Raw genomic sequence first — 14,197 nt, forward strand, 5'->3', positions numbered from 1 at the left:
ATCGAGGTTTAAAAAAAAAGTCACGCACGCCCTGCAAAGAGTAACTACCCACTTAGATCGGTTACCTAGCTAGAACGCTATAGACTATATAGAGTATAGGACTCGGCTTTTCGTTATTTAATTTTCTTCGATAAATCATAATAGTATCAGTTTATTGAACAAATACAATGGTTCTAATGATATGAAACAGAGAACAAATATTTTTTTTTTTTTTGTAATGAACATTCCAGAAACAGCACCATTTAAATATTATTACATCAAAATATTCTAAACTATACAGGGTGCAACAGATAGAACTGACTTTTAGAATAACTTTTGTTCTAATTAATATTTTTTTAATTTTTTTTTTTGTTTTGTTTATTATTAAGAGACCCTTACGCTACACGTACAATATAAAAAAAAATTTCATTTTTTTAATAGTACAAATAAAAAACTTTTTACTTGATTAAATTTTTGTTGGAAAAATTCAAAATAGCCAATTTGTAAATTTAATTAAAAGAAATATTTTGATGGTAAAAATATTTATCTAAATCAATTAGTTTATTTTTTAGAATTTTTTAAAATATCAATATTTTTTTGGATAAATTACTTTGGAGTGTTATAACTTCTTTCAGATATTATTTTCAATATTATTTCTGAAATGAGTATATTTCTTAAATTAGTTATTAATTATATAATTTTCACAATTTTTGTTGTACGTTTAATTAGCATATTTTTTTTTTTTTTTTTAGTCAGTTCTATCTGATACACCCTGTATATTCATAGACAGCTTGACTTAAGAAATCAACATATATAATTATATATTTTATGAATCGTATACTTCATTATTTATATTACATACTTTTTGGATTAAATTATTGACGACAATGTCGACACCGCCTATATTCTGATTAGTGTAATTTCAAAGTATGCTCTATATCCACATTATAATATTACTCAAAACATATTAATTATTATAAATACAAGCAATAATAATATGCAATATTATATGTTACGTAATAATATAATATGGAATATTTTGTGGAATTACTAATGGCAGAAAAACTTTGGTTCAATATTTAACAAATAATTTAAAAACAACTATGTTCTTTTTATGAATATTGAACACGTGTGAATTATAACTCATGGACTTTTACAATGAACAAAAATCGGATTTCTAGTCTTTGAGCATTTTTAAAAATAAGATTGTAATCTGTTGTTGCTAATGATGGTTATGTGCAGGTAATACCTATTTTGTTATACTAACAAAACCAATCGATAATTATTTAATATTTTACTCTTTTAATTACAATAATAATAGACATTTAAGTTTCTTCATAGACTTGCAGTAATGTTAAATAGAATATTATGTACTTTTAAACTTAAGAACACTTAAATGATAACACTTGTTCAGATTTAAGATATTGATTTCATAAAAGTCCTTCGAACACAAATATAATATTATAACATTCGCGAATTTTCGTCAAACTTGAAGGTAATAGAAATTATATTAACAAATCTGTTATATGCGATTTTCAAATATAGATTATTGAACATTTGTTCTCAATAAGATATCAGCCGTTTCTTTTACTTTAGTGAGTTTAGTATGTTTGCGAAGGACAAATCGGACAATATGACAGAAGAAAATATAATTTGACAAATGAATGGGACAAAATTAATAGTGCTAGGCCAAATGACTAATGAACCAAACCAGAATCCACTTGTTATGAATAGTAAACGCATAACCAGAATAATCATTTTTATTTATTTTATTTTTTCGTAAGAACTAGTGAAAACGTCACTTTGAAGCGGAAATAATGACCAAAGGTCGAGGACCAACAATGTTCTACGACAATCGCACATTTTCCCATAACTCTAAAAATATATATAGTTTATTCTCTAATGATAAAATCGTAAAGATTTTTCAGGAAAAACTCCAACAAAAATCATGTCGTACGTCTAAAGTCCACGTAGTTTAATATTTATATGATACGCTTTATCATATTTTAAATTATAAATAAGTAATAATATCAACGTGATATTTTGTGCGATCGACGATCGAGAAGGTCGGTGGCAGATATATATAAATATTGTATAATGTGTTTATGTGAATCAACGATTGCGCACTTTGGGCAAGGTTGAATAATGGTTTTGGCGTAGTCGAGGAATGCGTTATTAGTACATAATATTATACGTAGGTATGTTGCATTAGTGTTCAAATGTTGTTGCTTAAACGCCGAATAGGAAGTACAAAGATCGGTCTAACATATCCGGATTGTCAAGGTGGTCGAACTGAAGTTTCCTTGACTTTTAGTAACGATAATTGTGGTTAATACCGGATGAATAATCACATATATAAATATTATAAACATACATACACTCATACACATAATATATAAAGCAAACGCCCAAAGATATTATTATATGGTTTGCCTAATGATTAGACAAGGTATATTCACGCGTTCATTCGGCTATTACTGCATATAAAAAAAAACAGTAGCAACGATAAAAAGTTTAAATTTGACAGTGTTATATTTACGTATAATAGAAATTATGGAAACGTTATAATTTAAAAGATTCGAACTATATACATAGATAATATAAAATAGATAGGCCATCCTTATATCATAAATATCAATGGAGTGGCGTATTCTTGATATTTAGGAATAACAACCAACGATATCACTTCTACCAGTAGCTACTAATATGGGTAACAATAAATTTAGGCTCATCACTACATAACATCTAGTATCTACTAATAATTCATATCATCAATTTAATACAATAACAACTAAAACTAACGGTTTTAGAACATATAGTTGAAAGAATAATATTCAGTGATAAATCGTATTTGTATTATAATATCTTATTATAATCAGGGCAGTGACTGCATTTGCATCTTTTTTTTAAATGCTGTAATTCACTGCTTAGTAAGCTTTTAAACGTGTTTTATTACATTTTTAAATTAAATAAGTATTTTTTTTTCATTTTTCATTCGATTTCAGTGGTTTATTTTATTTTCGTATAATTTTCTAGAATGATTTTAATTATATTTAACTCGATGTATCATAACATATAAAATATAAATTATGTTAACATAAGTGTAAATAATTTAATATTTCTCAAGTGTGAGACATTTAAGTCGTTAAGATAAAACAATAAAAGTAGTCCTTCAATAAACAGTTATCGTCAATCAGAAATAAAAAATATTTGTTTACAGATATCCTATCAACTTGTAATCAGTGGATCATTATATTTTGTCACGGCCATTTTATCTGTTTAAAGTTTAAATGCTGAAAATAAATGAATTTTAACCAATGGGAAAAACCAACGCATCCACAAATTATAGACGAATGAGACATTTTTTGCCCGTGGCTGTTTTTCTACCCTAGTTAAGTTTTATGATTTCGAAAATGAAGTCAATGGAAAAATAAATAAGTGTAATTTTCCAAAAAACGACACATGTATTATACATGTCATATACAATTATACGATAATAATGTTCATCTGATTTAAACTTGAAATTATTATACGGATCATATACAGATTATTCCATTTTTTTGACATTACTATGTAATTAGACATTTTTTGAGAAGTTATCAAGTTCAAGGTTTATGTTTGAAAATAATAATTCTACGTTAAGACGACTGGTTTACGGGTTCGAATATGAGACATAAAATAAAATAAAATATATCTACATTGAAATATTTAATAACGTACTTGCAAAATTAAAACGTTTCACATATCATTATAACATCTTGACCGATTTGACTTTATTACACCACTATGCTTCATTCTGTCGGCAAACATATTGCTTATTTAATGTCTGCTAACTACATTTAGAATACATGAACGACAAAATACCAATTATTGAGTGTATATTTCTATACATTATATACATCATGTAAATTAATTAATAATGTCGTTTTTTTTTTTGCAATATTACGAAATTATTTTTAACCAATTTTCTGAAATACAATATTATAGAGATCAATTTAAAATTAAAAATTATAACTAGGTATGCAAAATCAACATAATTTTATCGGTCGTCGCCGAGTACCTACATAATTAATGCGGTATTTTTTTTTTTAGTAAACGCCTAAGGCAATCTGCAGTAAATGCGACAAGGCTGAATGATCGTGTTTTCATGGTCAAGATCCGTGAATTGCAACTGATGTGTAAACACTATATATTATACACTTAACTATGTATATACATAGTTTCTATAACGTATTTGGTCTAGTCATGAGTGACTGTTATTATATTATAAAACATATATATTATACACTCGATCGAATATGTAAACCAAAACGATTACCTACCGAAGTTCGTGCACCCCGAAATCTGATATAGATAATTGGATTCTTGTACAGTTGTACCTATACGCCTATGCGCGGAGTATCGTTATTCTGATTTATATACGAGTAATAAGAGGGTACTTGTTTCAATTTGCTCGCGTTTAAGTTATACATACACTTGGCGTTATTTTTTTAACATTACAGCATGAATCACATACATCTATTTATCTATATAGTCGTCATTAACGGCCACATTATCGGCGCTGACCTTTTATATTACCACCAGGATGTCGGTATATCCCTAACCCGCGGCGACGCAAGCTCATTTTGATTTTCGATTCCTTTTTTAATATTATCGTTTAGGATATCATTACATAATTATTACGGGGGATAGAATAACTAGAATAAACGATGAACAATAACTAATAATTAGAAGCTTGTATAATATTAATGCATTTATGTATACTAAATTAATTAATCAAAACATTGTCAAAAATGAAAACTTACACAATATGACGTTTCCGACGAACAGACTCAAGGTGACAGTTGTGAAGGTGGTGAACCTCTGAAAAAAAAAATTCATTACCATCTACTTGGTAGGCGTGTAAGAGTAGGTATTTATTTGACAAGGTTTAAACTTTCATTCCGGAAGAAATAAGACGTGACTGTAGGAGCATATTACATTGCATTACATACATGCAGCCAAACAAAGTGTTACAATATTTGCGGTGTTCTCCCAAAAATAAAATATGGTTTCTTATTCGTCTTTTGTAAATTATTATTCAATCGTTGTTTAAAAAATTGAAATAGTTATTAATATGAATAATTGAATAATATATATATATCAAAAAGAGAATTTATTAAAGTTAACGAAATTTGTTAAGTTTTCATAAAGACAATAATATTATGTCTTTTTTCAAGTTTTGAACAATAAATTAAATAAAATTGAAAGTTAAACTACAATATTTAGTCGAGTATAATAATGTGAGACTTTCTAATAAAACTTAAAAATGATGATGATGAAACTAACTATTAATGTTTTATAACGTTTAATGATAAAAGTGTAAAAACGTAATACAAAAATGAATTCAGATTTACTTACTTCTTTACGAACTCCCGGGAAAATGATAAGAAATGCTGTGAAAATCGTACCGAAAACCAGACAGGTCGTAATCATTTGTACATCACCTGTGACCGGTGTACGGTTGCTATAACCATAGAACATAGGTCCTCCATCACTCCTGAGCCACTTCATTCTGTAAAACAAAAAATATATACAATTTAAAATCAGAATTTACGTATGTTTATAATCATAATTTAACTCTTGTTAATTTGAGTACCTATCTCATTTAAAACTTATCAGAAATTCTCTGGTCACAAATTAATCACACAGATAACAACACACTGGCATTACTAACATGCATTATCTATATAGATTATTGAGTAAAAATTCATTGAACAAGGAAGTTCATCCTGTTTTATGTATGCCAGCGCATAACATTCTCAACTAACTACGATAATATTTTAAAAATATACTCATTTACAATTATGTAACTGTTAAAAAAAAAAATGTGCAAAAGATCAGTAGGTATATGTATTACCAGTTACCACATAATATGTTCATTCTATTTAAATTTTAAGTACCTAAATCTTAATATGTGTTAAAACTTAAAAGGAAATAATATTATATATTAAATTAATATATTATACTATACGCGTATGGCATAGTATTAATAGTATTGACTGCTACTATAAATTAAATTACAAAATCGTTACAGAAAATACAAATTAATGATTTATAGAACCTACACCTAACCATGATTTTTTCTGATTTCCATAAACGTAAAATGTTTAGAATAAATTTTTTAACTCTGAGTTTTTTGATTAATTATCAAATTAAATAAGACTCCCTCTTTTTTGATATTTAGTTTTAAAATTTGTGTTTGAAATTTAAAACACTCATAACTGGTCCGGATAATATTATTACATTTAAATTGTATAAACAGGAAAATTCACTCTTCTGTTGAAAATATCAAAAATAAATAGGTTGTTCTGACATCCGACAGTAATATTTGATTTGTTATGCATAAAAAAAAATGTATAAAAACGCACATGCAGGAACGTTGTCGTCGTTAAAGGTTTTACTTTAAATACACTATGACGTATACATATAATGACGACAGTTATGTTATATTATTATAAATTCATAGATCCGTGAAAAATGTAAATATATATAAAAAAACACGCAACAATAATTCTTTTGTCGTCATTGAAATCGTGGTTTCTATTAAATAAACAAGATTTAGCTAGTCATAATGTAGATGGTAAAATTTACATCTCGTCGATATCTCAATAATCAATGTCGATTATTTTCAACCACAGCGACATTGTACTGCGTATAGTTGTGTTTTGTGTTTCAGATAAGTAGGCATTATGGTCACGGCCAAAATTAACGTAGCGCAAAAACGTTCATCGGGGAATTCGGTAAAATGCAGCTGGAAATTCAACATCATAGTTATGGCATATTAATTTTGACCAGCAGATCCGCATAAACTAGTCCTGGGTGTGACCAAGGTCGGGATAAAGTGGCTTTTGTGCTCGGGCTGGCTGCTACCGTGTCAAAGTTGATCTTTGCCTGCACAACTTTTTTTGCTCCAGTTCTTTTGTCCGCGACAATGCGGCGACAAATCGTTTGCATATTACTATTGATATTTATTAATATTTATTACCTATATTATTGTTACTGCATTTTTTTTTCAACAGGAAATATTCTAAGACTATGAAGTTATAGAAGGCTAACTCTATTTGTTTACACCACATGCAACCGTCTGCATTATGTACACATTACGTACAAAAAGTGAATATAATAAAATATATATGTATGGTCTAACTGTTTAAGTAACTCTTGAACGTTAGGAAAACAAAAAATCGTGATTTCTATTGAACGGATCTATTTTAAGACGTATACTATTTGTGTGTGTGTGTGTGTGTGTGTGTGTGTGTGTGTGTGTGTGTGTGTGTGTGTGTGTGTGTGTGTGTGTGTGTGTGTGTGTGTGTGTGTGTGTGTGTGTGTGTGTGTGTGTGTGTGTGTGTGTGTGTGTGTGTGTGTGTGTGTGTGTGTGTGTGTGTGTGTGTGTGTGTGTGTGTGTGTGTGTGTGTGTGTGTGTGTGTGTGTGTGTGTGTGTGTGTGTGTGTGTGTGTGTGTGTGTGTGTGTGTGTGTGTGTGTGTGTGTGTGTGTGTGTGTGTGTGTGTGTGTGTGTGTGTGTGTGTGTGTGTGTGTGTGTGTGTGTGTGTGTGTGTGTGTGTGTGTGTGTGTGTGTGTGTGTGTGTGTGTGTGTGTGTGTGTGTGTGTGTGTGTGTGTGTGTGTGTGTGTGTGTGTGTGTGTGTGTGTGTGTGTGTGTGTGTGTGTGTGTGTGTGTGTGTGTGTGTGTGTGTGTGTTATGTAAGTGCTATACCCTATAGTGCGCTACTAGGCCAATTATCTTTCGATGGTTATATATAGACAAATTATAACTTATCAGTTAAGTATTTTCTAGATATTATCTGGAGGGCCCCTCCCTAGGCTTGTATTTTTCTCCAAAAACAGTTTTGAATTGATCGATTGTCTTAATAGTGGCAAAAATAACAATTAACTTATTTATTTAAGTACACAATATGTATTTAACAAAATATACAAGTATAGTGTTCCATGATTATTCGTTTTTCATGTTGAGTAACGAGTAACATTAATATGTAGAAACGCGTTTAGCAATTCGATTGAAAAATATAGATAAATAAAAAACCGTATTATAGAATAACTCGTTAAGTATAATTAAATCATTTTGATTTTAATCAGGTTTGATTCACAAAAATATTCAGTTAAACAGAACATGTCGTTAAATAGAAATTTCGCTGTATACAATCAAAACTCATTTGTAAGACAGCATTATTGAGAAATAAATAGTAAGACTTATACGTATCGTATATGAGTTGTAATAATTAATAACATAACAATGCCCATAAATGATTAATTTGAAAAATATTTAAATGTTATATTTACACTGAATTTAAATTTATATTTTTCTTTGAAGTTTTAAATTCTAACATCTTTGATTATTTGAATCAAACATATGAAAAATAATAAAATTATAATTATCTTTATCCTAGGTCAGGTTAATACATCTGAAATCAATTTAATAACATAATTTATTTCAACCAACGTAAGTAATAATGCCATCACATTCTAATATTCTATGATATTATAATATATGTACATTATACAGTTAAAAATTGTTATAGTTTAATGAACACAATATAAACATATTACACATAAATTTGATCTAATAATTGATAGAATATTTGACATTCAGTGGCGATGATATGGTGTATAAGTAAATTAATAAAATAATTTTTAGTATAGCAGTTGATCATCGAATATTAGGTATTTTATTATATATTATTATGTTTAAGTACTTATATTATTTCCGACAATCAGCATAATGAATTAATTTTCACTCAATGTATGTATGTACGCAGTGGCATACTCCCACCATCTACATTTTCTCTCTGATAAATTAATTATTTATAGACGAAAACTATAAAAAAAACTTGGTTATATTATCCTTAACCCCCTCCGTAATTTCATAATCCTGTAGACTACGCCACTGTACTTAAAAATATAGAATAGTCATATATTTTTTATGCTCAATAATGCATTTAATTTTATAATATTTAAACGAGTACCTACAATTAATAGCTATTTGAATTGCAACGTTGTGAAAAATAAAATAAGTTTGATAATAAAGATATGCACATGTGTAAAATCCTTTCACTGTTAGTATTTGTTTTGGTATTCCAAAATTGGAAATGTTTATTTTTCACGCTCTTGTTAAGTCAAATAACATGATTAACAATATTTGCTTTTTAACTTGCCGAAGTATCAATACCACTTATGTTGACACGTATTTGTTTGATCGAACTCAATCAAAAATAATAAAATTAACCATATATTAGAATATTGATAATTTTGAGTGAACCAAATTAAACTACAAATAATGCTTTACTAATATTTTGCTACTCTTTGATCGAACATTTATGTATTTACATCGTAAAATGTGACCATGGATTTAATAATATACTTTCTGTAAGTTAAAAAAAAATTTCAGACTTGAACTTTTGTTGTTTTTTAAAAAAAATAAAAAATGCACTAAAATCTTGTTATCTTATTTATATATTAGATTTGTGTATTTCACACGTTCACTTCACTTAGACTTCTGAACAGAATGCTCCGAACACCAAGGCGAATGTCATATTCGTATGACTCAATGACCTATAATGGTATGCACTAGCTGGTATGCGTTGCTCAACCATCGAAAAAAATAATGACACAAAATTGCGCTTAATCGTGTAAATTCCTAACTCAAAAAACTATTAGAGACATTCGCCAGCTGTTACTAGAGGATTTCCGTGACAACTCTGAGGAAATAATATATCTAGTACCTATACCAATCAAGATTTATCAAAAAAAAAATGTTCTGTCCAAAACAGTACCTAAGTATTTATAAATAAAATATATAAATGCGTATGATTATAAAAACGTAATAATTGTATATACAAATAGTAAGGTACCCATAGGCACAAATCTATACTTAATACTCGCAGCTAGGGGGTGCTCAAATCCCTCCAAAATCAACTTATCAGCGACACGTAAGGGGCTAAGTCCCTCACACTCACCAAAAGTCACAAATAAACTAAAAATCTTTAAAACAAATATAATAATAAGAAAGAACATAATTATTGGATTAAATATGTAGAAAATGTTACTATAAATTATAATTTTTTTTTAAATAAATAAGCCTTAACGTATATGACCATTGCCCATTGGCATACAAGAAGTTTAAGGTCAACAATTTATAAATTATAATGTAATAATAATTAATGTGCATTTAAACAAACTATCATTTAAAAAAAAGTCTGTATATCTACATAAAACATAAATCAATAAATACATTTAATGTGACATGGGTACTTATTTTTGAAAATATTTTAAGAATTCAAAGTATTAAAAATGATATGAATATTGAATATATAATATAACAGGGGTGGCTAACGGTTTTTGGATCTAGTGCCAAATTTTTGGAATCAAGGGTTTGGCAATTTTTCTCTTATCCAAAGTTTGTAAAGACTAAATAAAGCATAATTAATATAATGATAATATAGTAACATAATTATTTTTACATAATATAGGAATATTATGACTTTTAAAATGTTATTATTTATTCATTTGAATTTTTTTTCAAACAAAATTTTAAGAAAAGCATAATTTTTCTCAATTTTTAACTTTCCGCGTGCCATTGATATTTGACGAACGTGCCACTTTTGGCACGCGTGGCGTGGGTTCACCACAACTGTAATATAACATGATACTCGTATAAATTATTATATTTAATATGGGATACTAATTTTGATTTTAAGCACCCTTAACTTAACATCATACCCGTGATTTGCACGTATATTTAGTGCCTATCTTTGCAATATGAACAATTATGACTTAAAGTTGTAAACAAGGCAAAGCAACAAATAAATTGGTAGGGATGATTTTCAATACATTAGATAATATTTGATAGTAATTATTAATTGTAAAGTTATGAAATGTACATCATTTTGTTTACATAATATATTATAAGACGCTTCCATGCTGTATAGTATAATAGGTTCACTCGTATAACAATTTAAAAATTTAAACAACGCTGTATATATTATGGCCATGGGTCTTTAATCTTTTATCTTTAATCTTAATACAAGTTTAATTAACAGTCTTACAAAAAAATTGATGGAATAAAAGTACTTTCGGTAAAACTCTCCGAATGAAAGGTACCTAATATTATTTTTATTACATAATGACAGCGTCGAACAATAATTTAATTGTTGAAACATAACACGATTATCGAACCAATATAATGGTATATAATATTTTATAATCATAACCGGAATAAATTCGTAGCGTCCCAAAATCAGTTTATCGTAACTATATAAATAAGTTTTAGCCCGCGGGCAGGTGATTTTTTATACATAGGTATTTAAATACCTACGTAAAATATTGGACCGTGATTTAATTTCCAATATTTTCCATCTCAACAATTTTATTAGTTTAAGACCCGGACACGGATTCTGCATGCACGATACGTTTGAGTTATACATTTAGTCACTTAGATACCTGAAGTGGTTTTTCGTAACGAATCAAACGAAATTAACGATTTTAGATGCGATGCGGCGCAACGGTGCGTTACGGTGCCAATCACTCAGTAATATAATAATTAACATATTTTAAATAATTGTTTTAAATCTTTAAGACAATTAAATAAAAATGAATCATTGCGATATTATCCCTGTCCTAGAACAAAACTAATGATTATAAGTATAAAATATAAAATGATAACGTCTATTAATTATTGCATATTATTTTAACCTGCAAGTTTTATTAGTCAAGTTAATTACCTACCATAAGTTAAAAACTATATCTTATTTTTTTTTAATTGAATATATTATGTTATCAAAATTGAAAAAGCTCTAATAACTTATATTGTAATATACCAACACGTCCAGCACCTTCCATTTTGTATCATTAGTTTTTCTAAGATATAGTTAGGGTAATTATTGTAGAACTGCGTCAAGTCATCATAACAACGTTGCAGATTTTGATATTATCGCACCTTCTTATATAAGCATTTAACTAGTTATTGTATAGTATTAAATATAAATTATGATATATTAAAATTTTTAATGATATTATGAAAAATATGAATTATATTGTATAATAGAATTTAGATCGTAATTTTAAAAAAAAATTAAGTACCTATGTATTAAACATAATTACCTATTAAAAATATATAAATTTCTGTATAAATAGATAATATTAAAATAATTAATTAAATCTAAAATATTTTAATAGGAATTTAAATATTTTTCAAGATGTCAAACTAGGTTAATTTTAATAGCATCTAAGTATCTAACATCACGATTCATAAATTAAAAACCAAGTATCATATAGACAATTTTACACAATATTACAAAATCAAAAATATTTTCTTGGTAATTAATTGCATAATACATAATATGCGTTAATTATATTTTCAATTTTTTATTTAAGCAATTTAATTGATACACCTATACAGAACTTAAATAAACGACGTATACAAATTATTTCAAAATTACTTGAATTTTCTGTTTGAAAATAAGAATCTAATGAAAATATATATTATTTGGTTGTAGTGTGACTGATGATATAATATTTATAAAAGTTTTAATAGTTTTTAATAAATATTGTATCTTCTTCGTTTTTAGGTAATTATCAAAATGATTAAATGAAACATTATTATTTGATTTTTACCAATCATATTTACTTATTAGTAGACTATAGTGACATATATACGAAAATACTTAACTTTTGAAAAGGGTGGTAAAAAAGATGTTTGCCTAGATCGTGCCATGATGCGGTTAAATTTAAACATGCAATTATGTCCTGTCACATAATAATAACAGTGTCATCTATCGAAAAGTAATGTAATTGACAATATTATTTAATTTATATATGCATTAATCATTTGCAAGTATAAGTGTATTAACGTGATACTTTTTGGGTGTTTCATTTATTTAAATTACAATTTAAAATCAAATAAATAATATTTATTCAATATGTAATGTTTTTTTTATTTTTTTATCTCATCTTTTTCATTTTTGTGTATACAATTGTTGTTCTTTCAACGGCAACTATAATATACTATTATAAAAAACATATCGAGACTTAATCGTATGTCGTTGTAAATATTATCATACATGTGTCAAAAATAAAACTCGTCAAAACTCATGTGTTGTACAAAACATAATAAATGACAAACCTGTTGCGGTCGGTGCTCGGTGAGTAGAAAAGTTTCGTCCCGAAATATATGAGACGACTTTGTTCTACAAGTAATATTATAATATAGTGTAATTATAATATACGTGTGCGATGCGAAGCGACGCGTTCCGGAGATCAGTATACGGCTTAATATCGGATATTCTTATAGTAACCAAAACCACACATCACAAAAAAAAAAAAGAAAAAGAAACAAAAGGTAACTTGATTGGGAAGAGTCGAAATTGAATTCGAATTTTCTTTTTCGAGAACACGCACAGTACAAAATATAAGATTCGCACTGATATTATAATACGATAAACGCGACCGCACTGCGGTTCACTGCGAACGCGTCCTGTTGGCACCGGGACATAATATTATAATATTTATCCCCCGTGGGCGGGAAAAAAAAAATCGTTCCAATTATTTTCCCCTAAAAAATGTATCAGCCTCGCGGACGTCTGGACGCGATTTACCGAATCATGAGCGCGTACGAACGGACCGGTAGGTAACCGAACGGATACTGGTGGCGATGATGCGGCGTCGTCGTCGGCTGCCGGACGCGGTTTGCCGGTCGCGTGCGCCACTATATTATTATTGTACTATAACTTTATTATCACGATTCACGACAACAATATAATATGGCGACGGCAACTACTTATTATGCGCTGTAACGATGGTGATAACGACATTAACTGCAAATGTATAGTGTCGGCGAGCGGCTATTATACTAAACGAAACGACGTCGGCGGCGACGGACGAGACCGCGGCGAGACAATGTGCGCGGCTGATGTTATTCAGGAACGATATTATAATATAGATTTTTTTTTATGTTTTAGTTTGTTCTTTTTTAGAGTGGGATGAGGCGGCGCAAGGTCTCCGGCGTCGGCCTCTAATAACGATAGCAATGTATTATAAGAACAGCAATGTAAAATACGATACGATTATTTGTTGAAAATTTTTTTTCCGCCCGCACGCTATGCCCTGGCGGAGGGGGGGGGCTTAATACCTGTACAGCTTATACACTTCCGAGCTTTCACCGGAAC

General features: G+C 28.6%; 1 protein-coding gene across 2 annotated transcripts in view; it reads right to left on the reverse strand.

Moving 5' to 3' along the window:
• The window catches only part of mol (dual oxidase maturation factor 1 mol), a 69,154-nt gene that overhangs the window by 23,072 nt on the left and 31,885 nt on the right, over nt 1-14,197 (reverse strand). Inside the window, exons 1-3 of one of the 2 annotated variants that reach the window (XM_089223986.1) lie at nt 13,156-13,929; nt 5,380-5,533; nt 4,785-4,842 (exon numbers count right to left, since the gene is read on the reverse strand). In XM_089223986.1, the coding sequence (XP_089080112.1) occupies nt 4,785-4,842; nt 5,380-5,532 (211 nt within the window). In that variant the 5' untranslated portion in view covers nt 5,533; nt 13,156-13,929. Of the gene's footprint in view, nt 1-4,784; nt 4,843-5,379; nt 5,534-13,155; nt 13,930-14,197 lie in introns of those variants that run through there. The other variant, XM_089223987.1, reaches the window with a different exon arrangement.

Source organism: Diuraphis noxia, unplaced genomic scaffold, assembly GCF_037042655.1.
Source record: "Diuraphis noxia isolate RWA-SAM2 unplaced genomic scaffold, SU_Dnox_SAM2 contig0003, whole genome shotgun sequence".
NCBI lineage: Eukaryota > Metazoa > Arthropoda > Insecta > Hemiptera > Aphididae > Diuraphis > Diuraphis noxia.